Source organism: Dermacentor andersoni, chromosome 9, assembly GCF_023375885.2.
Source record: "Dermacentor andersoni chromosome 9, qqDerAnde1_hic_scaffold, whole genome shotgun sequence".
In the NCBI taxonomy this organism is placed as follows: domain Eukaryota; kingdom Metazoa; phylum Arthropoda; class Arachnida; order Ixodida; family Ixodidae; genus Dermacentor; species Dermacentor andersoni.
This window is the reverse complement of record NC_092822.1, coordinates 124431289-124454210: the sequence shown is the minus strand read 5'-3', so window position 1 is coordinate 124454210 and position 22922 is coordinate 124431289. Positions and strand designations below refer to the sequence as shown.

The 22922-nt window shown below is 44.5% G+C and overlaps 1 protein-coding gene across 2 annotated transcripts in view; it reads right to left on the bottom strand.

Annotated features, from left to right (window-relative positions):
• The window catches only part of LOC126529740 (mitochondrial tRNA-specific 2-thiouridylase 1), a 136874-nt gene extending 115234 nt beyond the window's left edge, over positions 1 to 21640 (bottom strand). For both annotated transcript variants that reach the window (XM_050177242.2, XM_055069946.2), the window contains exons 1-3: positions 21410 to 21640; positions 17949 to 18114; positions 12701 to 12864 (exon numbers count right to left, since the gene is read on the bottom strand). In XM_050177242.2, coding sequence (XP_050033199.1) covers positions 12701 to 12864; positions 17949 to 18114; positions 21410 to 21497 — 418 coding nt within the window. In that variant the 5' untranslated portion in view covers positions 21498 to 21640. The remainder of the gene's footprint in view (positions 1 to 12700; positions 12865 to 17948; positions 18115 to 21409) is intronic.
• Between the last annotated feature and the right edge of the window lie 1282 nt (positions 21641 to 22922).

Here is a 22922-nt window from a genome sequence, read left to right as displayed (position 1 = left end):
AAGGTTCCTCGTGAAAATGAAGCCCCGGAGGGACTGAACCATCTGCCGGGCCTTCTGTAAGGACAATGCTGAGGCAGCTTGCCCTAAAGCGTCACCGCTTCCGTCGTCACAGTCGCTATCCGATGCAAGTACGTTCGCCACGATCACCTCATCGGTTAGACGCACTTAGTTCCCAAATCTATAATAGTGCGCTTTTTTTTTCACCGGCAATGTCATGCACTGCCAATGATCAGGGGACGGATCAGCCATCTTCTGTTTCAGCGGAGAGTGAAACGAGGCTGAGACCACATGCCAGAAATTACTTTGACATAACCAACAAAGACGAGCACAAGCAGCTTAATCCGTTGGCAGAACTGCGCAGAATGAAGGGCCAGCAAGCAATTTGGGAGCAGGGCAGTTGGTGCGGTCCATTCGTGTTTCAGAGGGCGGTGTGTCATAGAGCTATGGGCACAGCCCACTAGTGTTTGGAGGGGTGGAAGGGTTTTAAAACATGTATACAATTAACCGCTGCAGTTTTGTTGAGCAAGTTGCATCACATAGCTCATAGAGAAGACAAACAGGAATTTGTTTAAAGTAGCCTACTGATTTCTGCACCTGCTCGATTATTCAAATATATTTATATTCGCAACAGCTGTACAGCCACTGTGACTAGATTTGCATCTAGGCGGCATTAAACATAACTTTGGTGGCCAACATCCGGTGAAACAGTGCTAAAGCCAAGACAGCTGTGGCAGTGGATGGCAAACCGTCGTGGGAAGTTAGCAACTCATTGGTGATCGGACCCTAGATTGTGCACGTGAGCTAGACTGAGGACTACAAAAGTGGTAAGCGTGCCTGCCAAATTGATTTGTGCGTTTATAGAATGAAATAAGTTAAGCTCGCATGTATACACAAAGCATCAAGCTGAAAAATAGTATCAATCTGCTCCGAGAAACTCGGTTTATCCGTTAGTACAGACGACTTGGAGCATGCACACCAAGTTGGTCGTTACCAGCACGACAAAACTAGGCCTATTATTGTAAAATATGCTAGATTTAAAGATAAATCAAGGATTCTTGCAGTGGCTTCAAAGCTCAACGGCACGAATTTTTTGATTTGCGAGGACCACTCAGCCAGAGTTCGACAGGCACGAAGGAAACTGTATCTTCATGGACAACAGAGCAGCAGATCATTTAAACTTCACTTTGACAGGCTGCTGCTTGATGGCAAGCATTTGACGTACAATGCTGAATCTGATTGTATAGTTGAACTAAGGGCATAGCGGTCATTGCGTCTCTCCAGGCATGGGTGTCCCTCTTCTCCCCCCCCCAGACCTGCCATGCCTTGATTACTGTCCCTGTTTATCAAAATATGTCGGTCTTGCTCGCAAACGTGCGTAGTTATCTGCCTAAGAAAGACACCCTAGAATCAATTTTGAAAGACAACAATACTGAACTCACTATCGCTATACTTACGGAATCTTGGCTGCATCCAAATATTGCTGACCACGAGCTACTAAATGATAGCCTAACGTACGCTGTTCACAGGCTTGACAGGTTGGGGCACAGAGGAGGTGGCATATTGATTTTCATGAAAGAAAGTGTTCGTTCATATGTCACCAAATTGAACTGTTAACACGAAATTTTGTGTGTAAATATATCACTTCGGTCAAGTGTGACTGTGATTATTGCTTGTTATCGCGCTCCTGACTGTGATGTTTCTTTCAACCATGAACTAACTTCTGTACTAGCGAATCTTTACTCACGCTTCCCGTCTGCAAATTTTGTGCTCTGTGACGATTTTAATTTTCTGGACATTAACTGGGCAAATCTAGAGGCACATAACTGGCAATCCAAAGATTTTCTTGACACAATCCTTACATTCAACTTAACTCAGATGGTTAATATGGCAACCCGTGGGGAGAACATTCTAGACCTTGTCCTCGTTTCTAACCCCGAAATAATAAAATCGCTATCATCCGTTGCTGGTCTAAGCGGCCACAAATTATTGCTATTTAATCTCTGCATCCCAGTTCCTTTCAGACAGCCCTCGACCAAACACATTAGGGACTACAACAAAGCAGACTTTAGCAATATTTAAACTGAACTAAACACCTTTTCAAATTTCTTTCGTGAGACTGCTCCTTCTCGTACAGTAGATGAAAACTGGTTGCTATTTAAGAATAAATTATTGTGGCTTGTTGAGAGACATGTGCCTCTTGTTCACATTTGCGGTGATTTAGGAAAACCCTGGTTTTCTAACACATTTAGGAGGCTGTCGGGAAAGAAAAAAAAACTTCTGTTTCGTAATGCGAAACGCTCTAAATCTTGTTAAAATCTTGTTCAAAGCACTTTGAGACAATCGAAAAAGAACTTCTTCCACCACAATTTGCCTAACATCACACGTGTCAACCTAAAAAAAATTTTGGAATATCCTGAAACCAAACAATAGCTGCCATAACATTTCCTTGACTTATCCTGACGGTTTGAATGTGCCGCTTGATGAGCGGTCAGACGTAATGAACTCATATTTTTCTTCTGTTTTCACTCGTGAGCCTGCACTGAAGGACTTTGATTTGCCCAGCCCCAGTTTTCCCCTCGTGTTTCCCATTACGATTAATTCTCAAGGCATTATGAGACTTATTGAAAACCTAAAGATTTCTAGGGCCGCCGGGCCAGATAACATCACTGCTAAGATACTAAAAGGTACAAAAGAAATTTCCCGTCTATTACAAATTTTTACCCAGTCCATTACTGATAGTTCACTTCCAAATGACTGTAAGATTAGTAAAGTGGTACCGGTATATAAGTGAGGCAGCCACTCTGATCCTTCCAACTATCGCCCCATTTCCCTAACGAGTATTCCCTGCAAACTCCTAGAACATATAATGTATTCACAAATAGCATGTCATGTCAGTGATCATTCCTTCTTTTTTCACCATCAGCACGGTTTTCAGCCTGGTTTGTCATGCAACACACAGCTTCTTGAATTTATTACTGAACTTCACCTGAACTTAGACTCATCACTTCAAACCAACGTCATATACCTAGACTTTGCCAAAGCATTTGACTGTGTTCCCCATCAGCGGCTTTTGGACAAACTTTGATGCCTCAGTCTCGACCCTCTCGCACTGTCATGGATCCGTTGCTTTCTTACTACAGTCAAACCCGGCTATATCGAGCTCGCACAAAAACGCCTATCAGTTCGATATAGAGCATAATTCGATATAAGCCTGCTAAATAATTGGATGTCATAAAAGCACATACCATTTATAAAATCACTTTATTGAAGAAACTAGCTTAGTTTGGCATAAATTAGTCCTGCATTTTCTTCTGCTTGGGCAATTTCGCTGAGCAGCTGAGGCCGCAACCTTCCGCATCCGCGCAGAAGCACCGGACTAATGCGAGTGCACCAATCACTTCGGAGGATGTGGGCAAAGGACCGTCGTTGCTTTCCTCAATGTGCCTACTTTCATTTGTGCTCGGTACGATGTCGGCGATGTAGTCTTCGTTTCCGGGCTCTCCCGTGGTCGCGACACAATCATCTGCACTCACAAACTCGTCCACCGTTGATTAGAATGTCCCGGAAATTTTGACAGCTCGCTCCAAACTTCGGCAACACCGCCAACGGCTTCGTCGCATTCATTAAAATTTACAGTCATCACCGAGCACGCGGAAACCGGAACGTATGAAGAACCCCTCGTACGCGGCCGTGCGTACGCGTCGGGCGCCATGGGCACCGGGTTGCGAGTCTGGCCTCTTTAGCCCTAATCGAGCCGAGAGTGCTCCGCGGAATCTTGCACGCTGCGGGAACATCGAACTTCTCATCGCGTTCGACGCAATTTATGATTTCGAGCTTCACGACGAAAGGCGAATTCTGCCGCTTCATCACGGCAACACTGCGGGAGACGGCCCACAAGGCGCAAACACGATAAACCAGAAAAGCAGCCAGACAACTCGCACTTTCGCCATCATCCACGAAGACAGCACAAGAGCCTCTGATTGGCTGTCTGAGCGAGCGCTGAGGCGGGCCAGGTTCATTTTTTTGCTGGGGAGTGTCGATAGATAGTGATCTAAAGAAAGGAAGGACGCTTGATTCTGCAACCCGTGATGGAGCACGGCGAAGCGTCGTCAGGGGAGAGGGAATGGGAAGTGAAAGATGATAGAGAAAGAGGGAGGATGTGGCCTAATAGACTCCACTATGCGCGACAGGGGGAGTGTCGACGGCTCGCCCGAACAGCCCGAGGCAGCGCGGTCACGGTAGGGAGAGCGGTTGGATGGAGCCGCGCCGCCGGGTTTCCCCGCAACCGCGTGGGAAAGCCAACTTCTGGGGGCACTTTTCCGCCGCTTGACGTTCGATATATCGGGAGTCACTGCAATATTTGTTCGATGTAAGCGTAATTTTTGCTATATATACTCATTGTAACTATACCGTGACCAGAAATTGTTCGATATATAGAATAATTCGATGTAAACGGGTTCGATATAGTCGGGTTCGACTGTAATCGATTCTAGTACACAGCTATCGGAAATCATTGTTCAACCACTGCTAGCGTCATCTCCGAGTACCACAGGGGTCCGTTCTCAGTCCCCTTCTCTTTCTCATCTTCAAAAACGACCTTTCTAGCGGCATATCATCCAACATCCGACTTTTTGCAGATGACTGCGTAATCTATCATCGCATTACAGACCCAACAGACTATGCAATGCTCCAAAAAGACTTACATTTAATAGACACCTGGTGTTCCAACTTTTTAATGAAACTTAACATCTCCAAATGTAAAGTTATGCAGGTATCCCATAAACACTCTAACAAGAATCACCCTTACTTTTTAAACTCAACAGCCCTATCCACCGTTGAATCGTATCATTATCTCGGTATCACTATTAATAGCAAGTTGACCTGGTCCGACCATATAACAAGATTGGCTACCGACACCAATAAATCACTTGGTTACGTCAGACGTTCCCTTGCGCTGTGTCCCTCATCCACAAGAAAACTAGCTTATGAAACTTTCATTCGAAGTAAACTTGAATACGCCTCAGCTATTTAAAGCTGACTTAATTAATATATTAGAATCAATACAAAATCGTGCCGCTAGATTCATCACTTCCAGGTACAGCCGTGAAGAAAGTGTCTGCGATTAGGTCATCTCTAGGACTCGAACTGTTGGTGTTGCGTCGAAAAACTGCAAAACTGTGCCTTTTCCAGCGACATCATTATAACTTCCCTGAACTGCATGGAAGGCTTCTAATCCTACCAACCCATACATCTCGTCGCCTTTTTAACTCTTGCAGCAGCCAGCGCTTGCACGGTTCAACATTTTCCTTTAATCAATCGTTTTTTCCTAGCGCCATTGCAGAGTGGAACAATTCACCAGACAGAGTTGTCAATGAGCGCAACCCCGTTATCTTCAAGAAGCTGCTTACTGATCCCTTTAAACCCTAACCTTATATAATGACCGTACTGTGCCTTCATTCTTTTGCGATTGCCGTCTCACATTGTGACTGTTCTGCTGATTTGCTATTGCATTCTATTCAGTGTGCCTCTTCGCTTCTCTTTTTTTCTTCCCTTTATTTTTCTTCTCATACGAATCCACAGGCTGAGTTTTGTAAGAAATTGTAACCATATCTTTGTTTCTATCCCTATCTTCTGTAACCCCCCCCTATGTAATACCTCAACAAGGATCCTTAAGGGAAAATAAATGATGATAATGATGATGAATTTGTGCAAAACATCAACTGCCGGCATTGCGCAGTCAAGGTTGCACTTGACAACATCGTGACAATGCATGGCAGGCAAATGCAGAACACTGCCAAGGCCTCAACCATTTTAAGTAGACTAATGCACTACAGTGAACAAGAGCCTGTAAGCAGTTTTTTTGCTGCTGGAATTGTAAAAGATGTTGAACTTGAATTTTTGTATAAAAATATCTGAACAGCACTTTGAAGATAAGTAGACTCCAGAGATGAACCTGCTTTCTTTTTTGTAAGTAAAGAACCAGCATTTAGATTTGTGAACCCCTGGCTCTCATGTCAAGGTTTTATGTAAATCCGACAACTACTGTATTTACTCGATTCTAATGCACATGCATTTTCCTTGTCCAAGAAAAGCGGGAAAACGAAATGCTCGCAATTGTAACATTCACCCGTATGTGACCTCAAAAAAGAAATGTCCTTTACGTTACCGTGCACCTCATTCTTTCAAACAGAAATACAACTTTCTCTCATTTGGAAAAACAAACATTTACTCTCAATACATTAAAGTTGCGATAAATAAAGAAAGTCGCAATTTCACCCGAAAGGCTAAACATCAATTGCGATAGCAAATCAGCAGAAAAGTAAGGATAGTAGTTTATCAGCCATATAAACTTTTAAACATTCGCTTACTAACTAAATTAACAAGCATGGTGTCACACGCACACAAGCAAACACGAACGTGTCTCACTCAATGACCATAAAAACTATCAAAACGCTGGAGTGAGGAAGTGCAGTAGCAGGAGGAAGCAAATTGACCTTTGTGCGGCCTCTTGCTTCAACGTGAACTAAGCAATGAGAACACAGTGTGGTGCGCCTAGATGCATAGACTATCTCCATTGTAGACAGCTTTCAAGATAGGGGCCGCGCAGCCGTGCCTATGCAGCAGCCGCCGGAGTAGAACGCCTCTCCTGTTTGGGCCAGTCCCGCACGCAAGTTTCGCGAACTCCGAATGCCCATGATGCGGCCCAATTTCTGTCCGTCTCCGCACACGTGATCACTTTCCTTGTAATTGCAGCATCTTGATGAACTCGGCATGTCTTCGCAGTCGGCACTTCCATGCTGACAGAGCAAACGCAAAAAAATGACAAGACGGACAATGGACTAATGCCTAAGCATATGTACTACAGCACATGAAGGAAGCTACGGCAGCTAGGCTCGAAGCGCGTACAAGGTGGCCATTTTGAAATGCCAATGGCAATATGGTAACGCAGATTAAGGGTCATACTTGATTCTAACGGACACGTAATTTTGGACCTGTTTCATCTGAAAAAAGAAAAAGGGCTTTAGATTCGAGTAAATATGGTATGGATGGATGGATGGATGCAGAACTTTAATAAGGTCCTGAGGTACGCGACTCAGCGCGCTGCGGGCCCGGCCGCTCCCACGTTGGGACAGTCAGGCCTTGCCCGACCGATTCGAAATTATATGGCTAACTACTATTCCCATCAACCTTGAACCAAAAAAATTTGTATTCACACAAGCCTAGATGTGGCAATTTGGTCTGTTAACATGTTACCTCTGATAACTCTGTGCTCAGGCACCCAGTACACTTACTAAGCAGGATTTCTACAGAACATTTGACTCAACATTCAAGCACAATTCAAGGATGCCAAAGGCCAGAATTCAAGATGGGAGAAACAAGCCTTGCTAGTAGTACACATACACTTAATAATTGTGGATCTCCTTAGCTGCAATTTCTTGCAGCTAGGCTGCTGCCAAGTTGGACAAACTCTTCAAGCTCTTCAGGTTGCTCCTCTAGGTTGACTTTCCCATTGTAATGATGTCGATCACATTCTGGTATGACGGTTAACAGAGTCCTACTTTAGCAAAAATACTGATTGTGTTAAAGCTAAATACAGTAAAACCTCGTTAATTCAAGGTCATCAGGACTGCTAAAAATCTTTGCATTAGGTGGGTTTTCGAATGAACCAAACACACAAAAAAAATGTTACCCAGGCAAGAAATTTCGCTGCAGGAATGCACTACCTCTATTTGGATATCTTTGGATTACTTAAAGTAATCAGAGATGCTGGCTTGCCGCATCCTGTAGTTCAAGGCTCCAAGGGGCGTGTTTTTTAGTTGGCGAACTACGTGCAGTATTTGAGAATTTCCACCTTGGCACTCAATAAAACTGCGAATAACATTCAGCGATCCAACAACTTCCCCAAGAGCAGGTGCTTGGGAGGGCTTGTTAGCGTCGTCGTCGTTGCTGTCATCGCACATGGAGGCATCAGCGGTAGCTTCCCCCTCCAAGTCTGAGTAGCACGTTTGTTGATCATTTTCAAAGTTCAGATACTCAACGAAGCCGACTGCACCGGATTCGCTACCCTCTGTGCAGAGTGTATTGATGTGGTTGCAATGCTCGGCTTCTTCTTCATCAAGTGCACATGAATAGTCAGCATCAGCATCGACGGTGCTTTCCTTCGAGAAGCCAGCATGTTCAAAACACCGCATGATCAAAGTGGGTTCCACTTGCTTCCATGCATACACAGTAAGACATATTGCCCCGAGGAGGTCGATAGAGTACTCCTTCTCGTTGTCGTAGCAAAACAGCATGCGCTTGAGCAGGTGGTGGCGGTAAATCTTCCTCGTGTGGTGAATGACGCCTTGGTCCACTGGCTGCGAGATCAACGTGGTGTTCGGAAGAAATACCATCCTGATAGCTTTCAGGTGTGGGAAGTCCCCATGCACCGGGCAATCGACAACAACTAAGAGTACATTCCTACCTGTGGCCACGAACTTGCAGTCAAGCTGCCGAACGTAATCTTCAAACATTGCGCCTGTGACCCAGGCTTTCTTGTTGTGCCGGTAGATAAGCTCATCCCTTGGCGGCAGCCGGGCATTTTTAAAGCAGCGAGGCTGCCTACTCTTTTCCAACTACGAGTAGTGGGAGCTTGTGTTTACCGCACATGTTCCTGCCGAACAGAACGGTAATTATTTCCTTGCCCTGCTTTCAACCCTTGACGATGGTGTCCTTCGCTGCAAATGTTTTTGTGGGCAGCATTTTGTAGAAAAGGGCTGCCTCGTCAAGGTTGTACACATCATCTGCGCCGTACTCACTAAGCAATGGATCCAACGTGTGTTTCTTCCAGTCGTCGACGACACTCTAATTTGCATTGCTGCTCTCGCCACAGACGGCTACGAAGGTCAAATTATTGCGCCCTTTAAAACGGCTGAACCATCCATTGCTACACTTGAACTCGTCGTGCCCAAGTTGTAGAGCCAAGTCATTGGCCTTCTCCTGCAGTATCGTTTCATTGACGGGAAGGTGGGCTGCGTTTGCTTTCTGCAGTCAGCAAAGTAAAACTGATTCCACATCTTGGTACGTGGGAGCCTGTACTTGCAGCCGCTTTGAAGAATACCATATTTACTTGCATAATGATCGCACCTCTAAATTTTGTTGTAAAAATTAGATTTTTTTAGAATTTCCCGTGTAATGATCGCACCCCAAACTTGCCGCAGTGATATGTCGTGTGCCAAGTCTCGTTAATAATGATCACACTTACCATCTGTCGAATGCTACGCGAACGACTCTTCAAGACAACCCAAGCGGTCTGCACGCACCAAACATTCTTAAGCAGATGCCCCATTTCATTCCTTTCATCATTTTCCGCACTTCAATGACACAAAAAAAAAAAAAAAAAAGCTACAACCAAACTTGCCTTTATTATGTGTAGGCTTTATAACGGTTGTGGTCAACAACAAAAAAAAGGTGCCTTTCGATTCTTCTCATCTGCACTAGTGGGCACGCTACAAATTGCAAGCGGCAATGATAGCAGCCACGTTTACATTGATACGTACGAAGTGTACCCTATTCATATGCCGACGCTTGTAACACAGCTAAGATATTCGCCCACCCTTAGCAGAAACGTGTCGTATTAGGATAGTAGTGAAGAAAAATGCCGCAGTTTCCGCAGCATGCCCGCCATGTGTTCCTATGTCACTGGCAGCAAAGTGGACATGGCTACGTTATTGCCGCAAACTTGCTGATATTAACGACATTATTCATTACTGATATGGAAGAAACTGTTGCAATGCACATAATGTACTCACGAGAAGAAAGAAAATTGCGTTCGGTGCGTTCGGCTTGCACCACCGGCCGCCATTCTTGTTTTGGTGTCCCGTACTACATACAGCAGCAGGCGCCTATTTGTTGACCTGTTGTCATACCGCAGCAAATGTGAGATTAAAAATTGTTTTCTTTTTGCGGGAAATTTAACCCTCGTAATGATCGCACCCCTGAATTTGCGTCAATTTTTTTTAACAAAAAGGTGCGATTATTATGCAAGTAAATATGGTATGTCTTGCTGTAGGCCTCCAGCACCTTCGACTAGTTCTTCAGTATTGTGGATAACGTCGAGAGGGGCACGCTGTGCCTTTCAGCCAACTCGGTCTTAAAAGACATGTTCTTACCCGCTTCGTGGATCAAGCAGAACTTCTGTTACAGCGTTAAAGTCTTATACTTTGGCATCTTCACTCACTAGCACTTCTGCACAGTTCAGAAAAAAAAAAAGCACCACGCTAGCTGCAACACCCCTAAACACTGCACACACAGAAACGGTGCAGACCGGCGTTGCGTGCGCACACGTCGGCGCAGGCTTGGAGAGAGAATGGGCAAACAGCAGCAAGTGGCAGTGGCGTGGAACACGCACTGACGCTGCGACTGCGAGGAGCGTGCGGAGTGGGGGACGAGACCACGTGACAAAATCCGGTATGCCTGCTGTGTTGCAGTGCAGCACGTCTTCTCCTCTGCAAGCGCGCGTTTCGGCAGTCCGCGGGGTGTATGTACCATGGACTGATTTTTGGGCTAGCAGTACTACAGGTCAGGCGCTTCGTCTATAAATAATCGCGATTGCTATGTGGCGTCACCCCGCGGCTTCGATTGGCCGTCGTTTCGTCGGGTTTGCGGTGAAATGGGGATCGGGAATTGCCGCATAGCACCCCAAATCTTCGAATTAACCAGGTTAGCCTAGGCCGCCGCTTCGAATTATCCGGTCAAATCTACATTGGAAAACACGGGACCGCACAAAACCTTCGAATTGACCGAGTTCGAATTAACGAGGTTTTACTGTAGTTAATATACTTTCTGCCAGGCATTTTTAGGGTCTAGAAATGAAGCCATAATGGCTGCAGTGTTGACTAACTAGCAAAAAAACTAATTGGCGGCTTGGCCTGGTGGTGGCAACAGCAATTTAAACGAGCCTGTCATTGGTTGCTGTGGACATGATAGTGCAAACATTTAGGAACACTCTCAAAAAGAAACATCTCAAATTGTCTGCTAAAAGACAGTGTCCATGGCATAGCCCCTGTAAGAAGTTTATTAGTACTTTGAATGGTCAAAAGTTGCCCCAAATCCCAGTTTTCACGGAATTCAAGGAGCATGTGTATATTCAACGAGTTTTAAGAGCCTGTGAATCTTTTTCTCCAAATTCAAGGGTTTTCAAGGTATACCAACCCTGACTATGACATGTTGGTTGGACACGCAAATAGTCCATATGAGTGAATCAAGGACAACTACAGGATTTTTGTGTCTTTGCAGAAATATTAAAGCTTTTCAAACACCTAAGGAGTTTGTATATATAATTGCTTTTTGTAGTTTTAGTGCCTTATTGTGTTTCACAACCAACAATACTGCATAAGCCCCTGCTGTAAGGATGCCTGTTTCGAGGTACAGAACGTCAGAATCCAAGAAAGATAGATGAACCGCTGCATAAAATATGCTGGCATGTGACTTAGACGCACAGGTGTAGAATTCTGGGCAAGAGTACTTTGACTAAAGCTCTAGAAAGTGCATTCAGATGTGTACCTCCAAAGCGTGCTTTGTTATTTCTACAAATGATGTGTCTCATTCAACAAGCTGCCACTGCCATGGCTCGGATGCAGCTCAGAAGAATGGCATAAGCATACTAGAGATTACTGAAAGTGATTCAAAATACATTCAAGGTAAGTGTAAGAATTCGAGAGATGATGAAATGTTCAAAGGCTATGAGAAGACGTACACACTCACTTACAGTTACCTAGAGCATGCAAGCAGCCGCTTCAACGAAACAAAGATGCTTTAACTCAGTGATGAGGTTCTACTGTGCTGTACTTACATGATTCCAATGCACACTTAAAAAAAAACGTACTAAAAGACGACAAACTTGTCAGATTCAAGTACAAAACCAAAACTATAGCAGTGACAATCTGTTGTCATTGGCATTAAAATTTCTGTAATCCAATCAATCCACATGTTGCTGCAGCTGTGGGCACAGTGGTAACTCAATAAGTTTGTTATAGGTTGCCACGATCTGCAAGGCATTTTAGAAACACAGTATCGAATTCCATAGATAGCAATGAAGATCAGATGCTTCAATGTCTTGATAGCGATAAGGACCCAAGAGCGACAAAGTGATATCTGGTTTGCTGTTGCTCAAATGGAATACATCATTGAAGTGGAAGAAGGCAATTACCAAGAAGTAAATTGTTTAATCTCCCTCTCTCTTACTAAGAAAAATTGGTGAGTGAACAATCAAGGGTGCTGCATTCTTCATTTCTGGCCATAAAAACTGGGTGAACATTTTAGTCAAAGCTGCGTTAAGATAAAGTACATATAGTATGCGCTGCTAACAGGCAAGCTACTTTCCCAATAGCACAGGCCCCCCTCCTACTGTCTCAACTAACGTCTGCAAGCAGCATTCCACTCCTGCATTACCTCGTATCAGATTACGTAAGCCTAAGTAAGAGCCTACGTAAAATTGACATAACAAGCATAAGTGCGAATATTTTCAAATGTTACACTTTTGTGGTGGACAGTTTTGATGTCTACGCCCACATTTATGGGAAGTTCTAGTTAAAATAACAAAATTTATCTGAAAAAATATTGAGAAAGGTAAAGGAGAAAGGTCACTGGTATCTGGGGAGGTAAACAAAAAGATCCTGATTAGCATGAGACAACAGCAAGGCGAAGGAGAAGCACTCACGCCCATCAGGCAGTGGCTGTAGACGGGCATAGTGGCCAGTGGCAACCATGTCAGCGCCCAGCCTCTGAGTGGCATACTCATGAAAGACACCGAATTTGATGGCTCGGTTGCACAGAACGTCCGGGTTAGGCGTCCACCCCTTCTGGTATTCATCAAGCATGGTGCTGAGAAAGAATGAATGGGCCAGTTGCACACACACAGCGGACTGACACACCAAATTTGCTTCTAGGACCACCATTTCCTTGCAATGAAAGAAGACAGCCCTGCACAGACACCACTTAACAGGTGCCAGCATGTTTAGTTTAAACCCAGACCTGCTAAGCAGAACTGCAGCTCAGATTCTGAATATGACATTCTTTTTTATGCTGGAGACAAGTGTACACAGAAAAAACTAGCCAGCAACAACTTCAAGGTGGGTTAAATGGGCCCGCAATCATGGCATCTTTGTTATAAGAGCAGTCACTGCAAAGCTTTACCTTCAGCCAAGAATGACTCAAGACTTACTGTAGATAGCTTTGCAGTAGGTTGACCATAAACAGTGCACCTACATGAAAGGGAATGCCTAATTTGCATTTAACACTGCTATCTGCAATTCCTTTCACTTTCTGATAAAAAAGATTGCACCAGGAACATATTTTTTTCCAGGCACCCAGCAGTTTAGTCCTTTTTGATGCAGCGTTTACAGTTCTACAGGATAAGACAACACCTGAAAATCAGAAGTCATAATGAAATTACTGATGTTTAATACCTGCAACATAGACCTTAAGATACTGCTGACTGTGCCTGTGCTCCAAACTTTTGTAATACTATATGTGAAGTGTACCAGGAAAAATGTTCTGCAAGCCGGAAAAAGTTTTGTAAGTGCCTAGGAAAACATACATATGCAAGCCCAAGCACACCCTACACATGTATCCTGCTCATTATAAAAAAGGAAGACACTGCTTTTCAACACAAAAGCACCACTTAGTGTCAGTTTCACAGCGTAGTAGCATGACTTTCTCGCTGTGAAACTACTGGTAGACTCTCTGGAGGGGCCCATCTTTTCAGGGAACAACCTTTTATTCTTTTCGAAAGATCTCACATTCGTGTTAAAGTGCAGTACCACACAAAACAATAGGAGGTGACAGCAGGACTGGAAAGAGCATTTCATATTGTTTTACGCCCTATTCCAACTACCACAGCAACAAGTAGTGACATATTGTCCATGGTTGACTGAAGTTTTCCTATTCAATGGAAAGAAGTGCAAACTTAGTCAGGGTGTCTACTAAGTTGACATTTCCAAATTCCCTGAGCTTTCCAGGTTTTCCCTGAGTGCCTTTGCAAAATTCCCCGAGTGATGCAGAACTATGTTTTATGTCAAGAAGGGCTGAAACCATATCGCCCGATGCTGTCACTCTCTAGTATGCATATCGAGTCGAACATTCTCAATTACGAATAAAAAGGAGATGCATACAGAAGCAAGTATTTTCAAATATGAGCTATTTCTATTAACTGATAGCAAGCTCAGTGGTATGAGGCCCAAACTGTGTCGCAATTGAGACTCTCTCTCAACAGCTCGTATGTCAACCGCAACTGTCCTGACATACTCTCAGCCCGCGCACAACGTCTCAGTGTTGTGCACGGTGTTAGAAGTACAGGTGGAACGACGGAGCGCCACCGCCGTGCACTCGCTGCGTTGAACTTCGGTACCTCCGCTCCATCACGCCACCAGATGGCAGGAGCGGTCGCGGGGCCGACAAATCGGGCGAGCCGGCTCCTATTGCGCATTTGTGGACGAGCGGTCCCCGTCAAGTCGAAGCAGTTGGTGCCACGTTGTGCCCTTGTTTTCATTCTTTTAGTGCAACGACAAGCTATGCTATTCGTGTGAGCAAGCCGTGAAATTAGTATTAGTGTTGTGAAAGGTTTAGAGTTGTATTCTAACAAAGGTACACCGGGCCTTGAAAATGTCAAAGGCACTGTCGATTTCACAGTGCGAATTAACAACCTTTTTGATGCCATGAATCGCAGACACCCTAAGGAAGGTCTTAGATTAGGCGGAAAGGATTTTGAAGTGCTGGAATCCTCTATACAGTGGCTTAATGATTGGGAGGAAGAGGTCAAGGCAGGACGAATTCTCCCTCAAAGTTTTCTCTCACAAACTACAGCTGAGGGCTTGCGAGTGACTATTCTGTCAACAATTCAGCTCTCAAACTACTTGTTAAAGAAATGTGATTTCAAATATGTGTTAACTGCAAATTTTAACCAAGACGTTCACGAAAAGTTTTTTGGTGTCATACGCCAAGCTGGGGGCCAAAAGGAACATCCCTGCTTGCCGACGTTTTTGCAATTATACAGCATGCTACCCATTTACAGTCTTGTAAAGCCACCCAAGTACGGAAATTGCCAGTTACTGCCCAGTGAAGAGCCATGTCTCCTTAGCTTGTCTGATTTGACGTCAGCTTTTGAGGAGGATGTGCTCAGTCAATCACGGCTGGATGAGCTGAAGAGTAGGCTTGACGGATTTGTGCAAGATGGCATTGAGTGTGATGATGTATTTGACTCTGTACCTGCATCAGACCGCATCACCGACTGCATAATTTACTATCTATGAGGGTTTCTGTGCAGGAAAGTCCTAAAAAACACAAATTGTTCACTGTGCAAGCTTGGATTGACTGCAACAGGTGATGTGTCAAGAGCTGAAGAAGCTCTTGTAGTTTTGAAAACAAGAGGAGGACTGACGCACCCAAACGCTGCCCTATTTCATCTTTTGAAAGAAACTGAAAGAAAATTTCAGAAGCACGCTGGCGATAAGCAAGCGTATGACTTAACTATTGACTTTGTGTTAGATACTTACAATCAGCCATTTCCATGTCAGGAACATAAAGTAGACATCATGGCACAAGTTCTTCACTACTATATAGGAGTGCGGATGCGGCAATATTGCAAGCAACTCAAAAAGATTGAGAGCAACAAATCTCAAAAGTTGCGCAAGCTTTCGAAACTAGTCCAGTGATGTTGCTGCCTCAAAGTTGAAGTCATAGTTTTTGTTTTTCATGTGTGCTTTTAATACTACTCATATCTATCACGTGTGTTTTCATACTACTCACTTCGCTAAAATTCACTGTTTTAAGTGCAACAAGCTAGCGTTAACAAAGGTTGTATTCATCACGCATGTTTTATGCGTAATCAACGACAGCTAATTGCTTCGAATGTCCGAGACAGCAATCGACAGTACGTTTTGCTGCTGTAATACTGCGGCTAATACATTATTTTTGTCTAACTAGGTAAACATTACTTCGACAAACACAACTAACTTCTGTCATATTTCAACGAGACTTATTCACTGTCATATTCCTAAATGCACGATTTCACATGTCCGAATGCGAAGACATCCTCCTATCGCGAACATTCGAGGTGGTGAATTGACATATTGAACAGATATCTATGGCTGTATCACCAAAATCTCGTATTTGTTCACTGTTTTTACCTTATTGCGCTCGTCATAGCGTGAAGGCTGAGTTGTTTTATTTGTTTCGAGCGGTGTTCACGGCCCCGAAGCGACCACGCATGACACCTTGCATCGGCCACGAGTACTGTGGCACCATCTCGGGCCTTCTGCACAAGACGCGGACCGAAGTTCCCCCTTTCCGGAGGCGCCGTTCGTCCACCTAAAATACTTCTAACACCGTGGTGTTGTGCTTCACTGGTTTAAAGAGTTTATTTTGGTTTGGATGAGATACACGTGCATCTCGGCATCGGCCAACACTGTTTCTTGAGCTCAAGCTCCTTCAAAACGGCGGCAGCATGCTTCCTTTCCCGTTGGTTCCTCAGTGCGTAGGTCCTTTCTGTTCTTATCCTCCTTCTGCCACTCGTTTGCCCCACAGACCATTTGAAGCATCTTCTCAGTCAGTTGCACAGTCCACGACCGATTTTTCTAACTCCCTAGGGGCCACAAAAACGTCCGAAAAATCGGCCAATTGGAAAAAAATGCATGTCATTCACTGCCCTTAAGGGCTCAAACCGCCACAGTCACATCCGAAAACGCTCTGAAGGCCTGTCGGTACACGTATTAAGCATATCAGTGCTCGTACTGTGTCAGGAAATACCAGGTGCATGCGTGTATAATTAAGGAATACATATTGTGTCCCGTGGCATAGCCCCTGCCTATGCTTGTTATGCTTCACTGCAATAAAAATCGCAGCGATGGTGGCTTTAATTAATGCCGCTTTGGACCTACGGTCACGGCAAAACGTCCCGAAAATCGGACAGCAAAGAGTTCTTGCGTCCGAAATTTCAGACGTTCTGATACATTGACTCTATGGTGTACGTCGTGGTGCCACGAAGCCGTCCAAATTATCGGGAATCTGAAAAGTCGGTCGTTGACTGTACACTGGCAACTCCTCCAGCCGACGACAGGGTATCAAAGATGATTCATTACGATTCCTGTATGTTACTAGAGCCAGCATTACCGCAACTTTCGACCCTTTCAATAAAATTACAGCTAATTTTCCCGGATAGAGGCACACATTCCCCGAGTTTTCCCTGAGTTCTTCCAGACTACTCAAAATCCCTGAGAATTCCTGGTTTTCCCTGCTTTCCCAGTTGGTAGACACCCTGTTAGTGCACTTTTGCACAGATTCATTGGCTTCATTAGAAAACGTTAAACTTTTAAACAGTCATGATTTCAATAATTTCATACATGAAGTATTTTTTATCCTCAAGTGTAGTGCAGCTTCTCTGAAGAGCGAGCGCTGTACACAAATAGGCAAAGTGTCAGCACTTTTGGAGTTTGAGAATGTTAAAGTTTAGGAAACATTCCAAGGTGCCGTGTCTGGATTGTGAGAACTTCCACAGCATATTGAGGTGGATGGCTAACAAGCTGCAGGTTTGCATTCTGTTTTGACTCACTGTGCACATCATTTAGCGCAACGGGCCAACACGGCAGTGGAATTTGTATAAATAGTAGCACACATGTCGTCATCCATCAGCCCAGGTTAATGTCGGAATGTTCAACAAAGTCACCACAGGTGATGTGATGTGATGTGAGGTGATGTGAGGCAGAGGCTAGAACTGAGAATTGGAATTAAATGTTTATTTTTTTTTTACTAAACATCTTGGCAATGTTGCTTGTGTGCATGTTCCGCACCACCACACTTCTCTTAATCTTCAGCCACTGTCTTCTGGTGACCACTACAACTATAGTATCTCAAGTTACCCAGTTGTAAGAAGAGACATCTCCACATATAGAACAACAAATAGAAGTGCTCACCTGAACACGCTGTGCCAGTAAGGCTTGACAAAGTCCACCGTCTTCATTGGTATTTCAAGGCGGTCACACACAAACTGTGCATCGCTCTCCTCCTCATCAAGGACACAACGTTCACCAGCATCTCGGCTGTCCCAGTTGCGCATGAAGACGCCAATGACATCATACCCTGCAAGGCAATAACAGTCATCTCATAATCATGGTAGTTCAGGTTTGTGCATAGCGTCCAAGCCATGTCCCGGCATGATTCTCCACGAAACAGCAGCCCTGCCCTCGACAACTGCAGTGCATGTTTCACAGTTCACGCTGCATCCTCTACTATATTTCACCATAAGCAATTGTGGTCACCAACTCGCTGCTGATGTGGAAAATTATTTCTGCTTGTGCACCTCTGACACTCGACACCTTTATACTTATATTACCTGACTGAGCACACAAACAGAACATTTGTCAATTTTATCTCAATATATGTTAGTGCAGGCCACAACTGGGACGAAGTATTGCCACTTGTCATCTACACATTGAAGCAACTTGATTTCTTGGTTGCATTTGCAAGCATTCCTCAACAAGAAAAGGTACTAGCAGGAGCCACCAGAGAAACAAAATGAATGTTGTGTAATAAATCAAACTTTGTAACAAGACGAACTACATGGCATAAGAAATAAGTCTTTACAAACTTGGCGATAAAAGCAATCATCCTTGAGCACTGGACGGTGCCTAGGCTTTGGTGGGATGCACGGCACACATGCGCGCCACACTGGCATGAAGCAGACTTCCCCATGATTGCGAGTTCCTTCGACTTAAGCGTTGAAGATGTAGGCACGAAAGTGCACAGAGCACCATGTGACCAGTTTATCTCCGTCATGGCTGTAGAGTCATGTAGAGATTGTCACTCACAGATTGTTGTGACAAACAATCAATGGGATCTTGGCAATCCCCACAACGCACAACACTGTGTGACATGAGACCACTGGCTCAAAGCCATTTTCCTTCATTACAAAAACTCACCACGGTATACATCAGGCAGTTTTTGCGCTCATGACAACCCTCCAATCACAGAAATACTGTGGAGGAGGATTTGCTCAGTGCCTTGTTCCCTCACCTACCATGGCTTCAGAAGATGAGAATAAAACTCGCTAGATAATCAACAGTGACACATCACATACACTCTTGGTAACCTAGTATGGTTGTGGACTCGCATGAGCAGATGTGGACTGTGTCAAGTGCTGCTCGCAGGCTCTGTCAGCCCAGTCATTGTCGTTGATCATCTTAGTGAAGTTAATTAGAGCATAACATACCTCACTACAAGTGGCAAACACATCCAAAACCGAGGCCATGCACGTAGCCTGCTTTAATCTGTTTAGCTAACAGCCCAACTGACTCCCAGCTTATTATAGCATGCCTCCTAATTAATTACAGTATGGTATGCCTCACTGCCATTGGCAGACACTCATCCAAGATAAAGATCAAGCATATAGACTGCCATAAGCTGTTCCACTGCTCATATCGAAAAGTGCAATGCCGCAGTACGTGAAGGCTGATGAAGCAATGGCAGGAACAATTCGAGAGAAGCAGTCTCGAAAGCTGCACAGTTCAGGACGGGACAAGTAAAGGAAGACCAACAAGAACAAGCACAGAGTTGTTAAATTATTGCTAAATATTACTAAATTAACGAAAGGAAACGTAACACAATATATATAAGCTGGCATGTTGTTACATTTCTTTTCAGTAAATCATTTGCAATTCAATGCTTGTACTGCGCGCACATTTTTCTAGAGTGCACTCATACCATTTTGCCCAGCTGTATATACTTGTAGTAGAGAGAAGAACAATCTGCTGCATCACCTGGCACTTCCTGGTCTAGCCTCTTCAAATAAGCCCACCTTACATCCATAGCAATATTGATGGATTCAAACTGCAGTTTTGCAGCTTTTAGTGTGCAGTGCTCTCCTGCTTTTGTTGTACGGAAAAAATAATTACAATTCTCAATTTTCACACATTGATTTAGTATAGTAGTTGTTCATCCGCATTATTCATCCTCATAATCAGTAGTCAGAGCATGCTTCCGTCGGAAAAAAACCCCGCTGCTTTACCAACTTTGCATCGCTGTCAGTTCTGAGGTCAGGTGGAAACCACAATGACACAGCGCATAAGTGGAATTAATAAACAGCACAGAGGGTGTGTGGCTTGGATTCGATGAGTAATTGGCCACAAGGCAAGAATCTCACATGCACACATACATATGCATACATCACATGCATATCAACAAGCAGTGAGGAAGACTTCCAATGAAGGCAACCCGTTTTGTAATGCCATTCTGCTTTATCTCTCTTTATTAAATGAATTCAGTAACCTGGCAGGAATAGCTGCATCATATTTAGAGACCGAAAATAGCTATTATCATGAGCGGTAAATGAGCGCACGGAGTTTGTGGCTTGGTTTCTGCTGGTACATTTGGTCACGAGGTGAGGGTGTCACTGGTGGTTGTATCTGGAGCCACCTTCTCAACATCAAAAGTACTATTCTTCCTTATATGTTTACATTCCACGCATATCAAAATGCGGTGAGTAGTAGAAGAAATGATCAGTCTTGTGACTTTATTCAACTTTCTCAAAGGATAACCTGGCACGAGCAGCATATATTTTTGTCACCACAAGCGAATCAGTAAATTTGCTCACAAAGTAGCAAGAATCGCTGAAGTAAGTGCATGTTACGCTGGCATGGTGTGCGCCGTACGAGCAACATACAGCACGGAACGAACGGTGAACAGAAATGTTCGTACACAACGCTGACTTTCGTAGCAAGCACGAGCCAATGTGAGAGAGAGAGAAGTGACTTTATCTGCACCCGTCAAACAGATGACGGAGGAAGTGGTAAAGAATGAGACACAAGCTAGTTTAAAAAAAAAAAAAAGTCAGTCACCCCTTGCCCCAAATATTGCAATGCAACCCACTAACTGACGATCGTCAACTCGCGCCTTTCGATGACTGCACGGAGGCAATGGGCGGAATAAGAACAAGGAACATGATTCCTCTTGTGGACATGATATATCTGCGCTCCAGGCAATACGAGGATGCAGAGGCGACACGTATGGCAAAATAAACAAAAAAATTACGGGGTTTTACGTGCCAAAACCACTTTCTGATTATGAGGCACGCCGTAGTGGGGACTCCGGAAATTTGGACCACCTGGGGTTCTTTAACGTACACCTAAATCTAAGTACATGGGTGTTTTCGCATTTCGCACCCCGTCGAAATGCGGCCGCCGTGGCCGGGATTCGATCCCGCGACCTCGCGTGCTCAGCAACCCAACACCATAGCCACTGAACAACCACGGCGGGGGGCAAAAGAAACAGTGTTAGACTGGGCTAGTAGGTAATCTTGGATGACGTGCACACCGCAACAGTGAAGAAAAGATGGAAATAAAATGCTGTCACAAATTGCAGGGTACTTAGACGGTCGTACCTTTCGTTTTCAGCAGGTAGGCAGCAACGCTGCTATCGACGCCGCCCGACATGCCGCACACAACCCTTCCAAGCTTCTTTAACACCATGTTGTTCCTAAGTTCAAAAGGTCACTTCGTACAGGTGATAGCAAAGAGACTGTTACTACAAACTACAGCAACGTGTGAAATGTACAATATACGGAGAAGCGACCCTGAACAAAGCTACAGCATGCCGCGTGGTTTGCATGTGCGCTGAAATAGCGGCGTAAACTGACATGATGCCCATCGCGATGGAACGACACCCGTATTCGCTTTCGGTTTTGTTATTAAGAAGAAGCTTTAGTTGGCTTTAGCTCGGGTGCTCCTATCTAAATACTTTTTTTACGACAAATAGACGCACACCTTTACGGCCGTCAACCTTCGCACACAATCGACACCATTCTACCCTACCGGCCAGACCCATCCGAATGCCTGCCGATCTCGGAAGCCGCCAGACACGCCGAGGAATGTCGCCAGCTGGCCCGCCGATTCACTATAGTGAATCCATAGATTCACCTCGGACGACCAGAACCGTCAAAGAGCCGTTCACGATGCCCAGAACTCGACTCCCACTTTTCTCCGGGCGCTCTCGTCTGGTTGTTATAGTGCCACACCGCACGCCTGGGCTCGCTTCAAAACTCCTTCCGAAGTACGACGAGCCATACCGCGTTCTCGAGAGAACATCAACCGTGAATTACCTGATTGAGCCGCTAACGCCGCCGTCCGACATGCGACATCGTAACCGCGAAGTCGTTCATGTTCAGCGTCTCAAGCCGTATCACCATTCTACCGTACTTCCAGAAAACTAAGTCGCCAGGATGGCTCCTTTATTTCCGCGGGGCCATTGTAAGGAAGATAACGAACGTGCGCACTGGGTCAGCAGTGTCGGCAGCATCAAGCGCGCAGCAGAAGCTCGAGCTCAGGAACTGCTTGGTGCATCGTAGAACCGGCGGTCGCTACGAACCCTAATAAATCTTCTTTACAATATATCTATATATATGTGTGTGTGTGTGTGTGTGTGTGTGTGTGTGTGTGTGTGTCCTGAAGCAACAGTATACACAACAAGAAAAATAAATCACAAAAGTAGATTCTCAAAGCCGTGTGATAACAAAACAATGACAGAGAATGGTAGCGTAGACGTGTAAATATCAAAAGAGGGACAAAAATAAAAACGTAACAATAATTCATTTCACTCTAGCACACACATCTAGATAACTGCATTTCTTCGTCACGAGGGTCACAGTTTAAGCCTGGCTAATACATTTGTCTTGTAATTTGTTGATACAAAATATTTCAATTATTTCGCTCATTAATTTGTTACAATGATGCAAAAGCATGTGATTGAGCATGGGGTTACATCCACATGAGTGACAGTAACTGGCCAAATGGTAAGACAGTCGAGATGGAGTGAATGGATGGATGGTGGTGCTTCTGCACTCTGGTGTTACACTTCGTCACAAGATAACGGGATCAGGTATACCAAGTCTAGTTAGC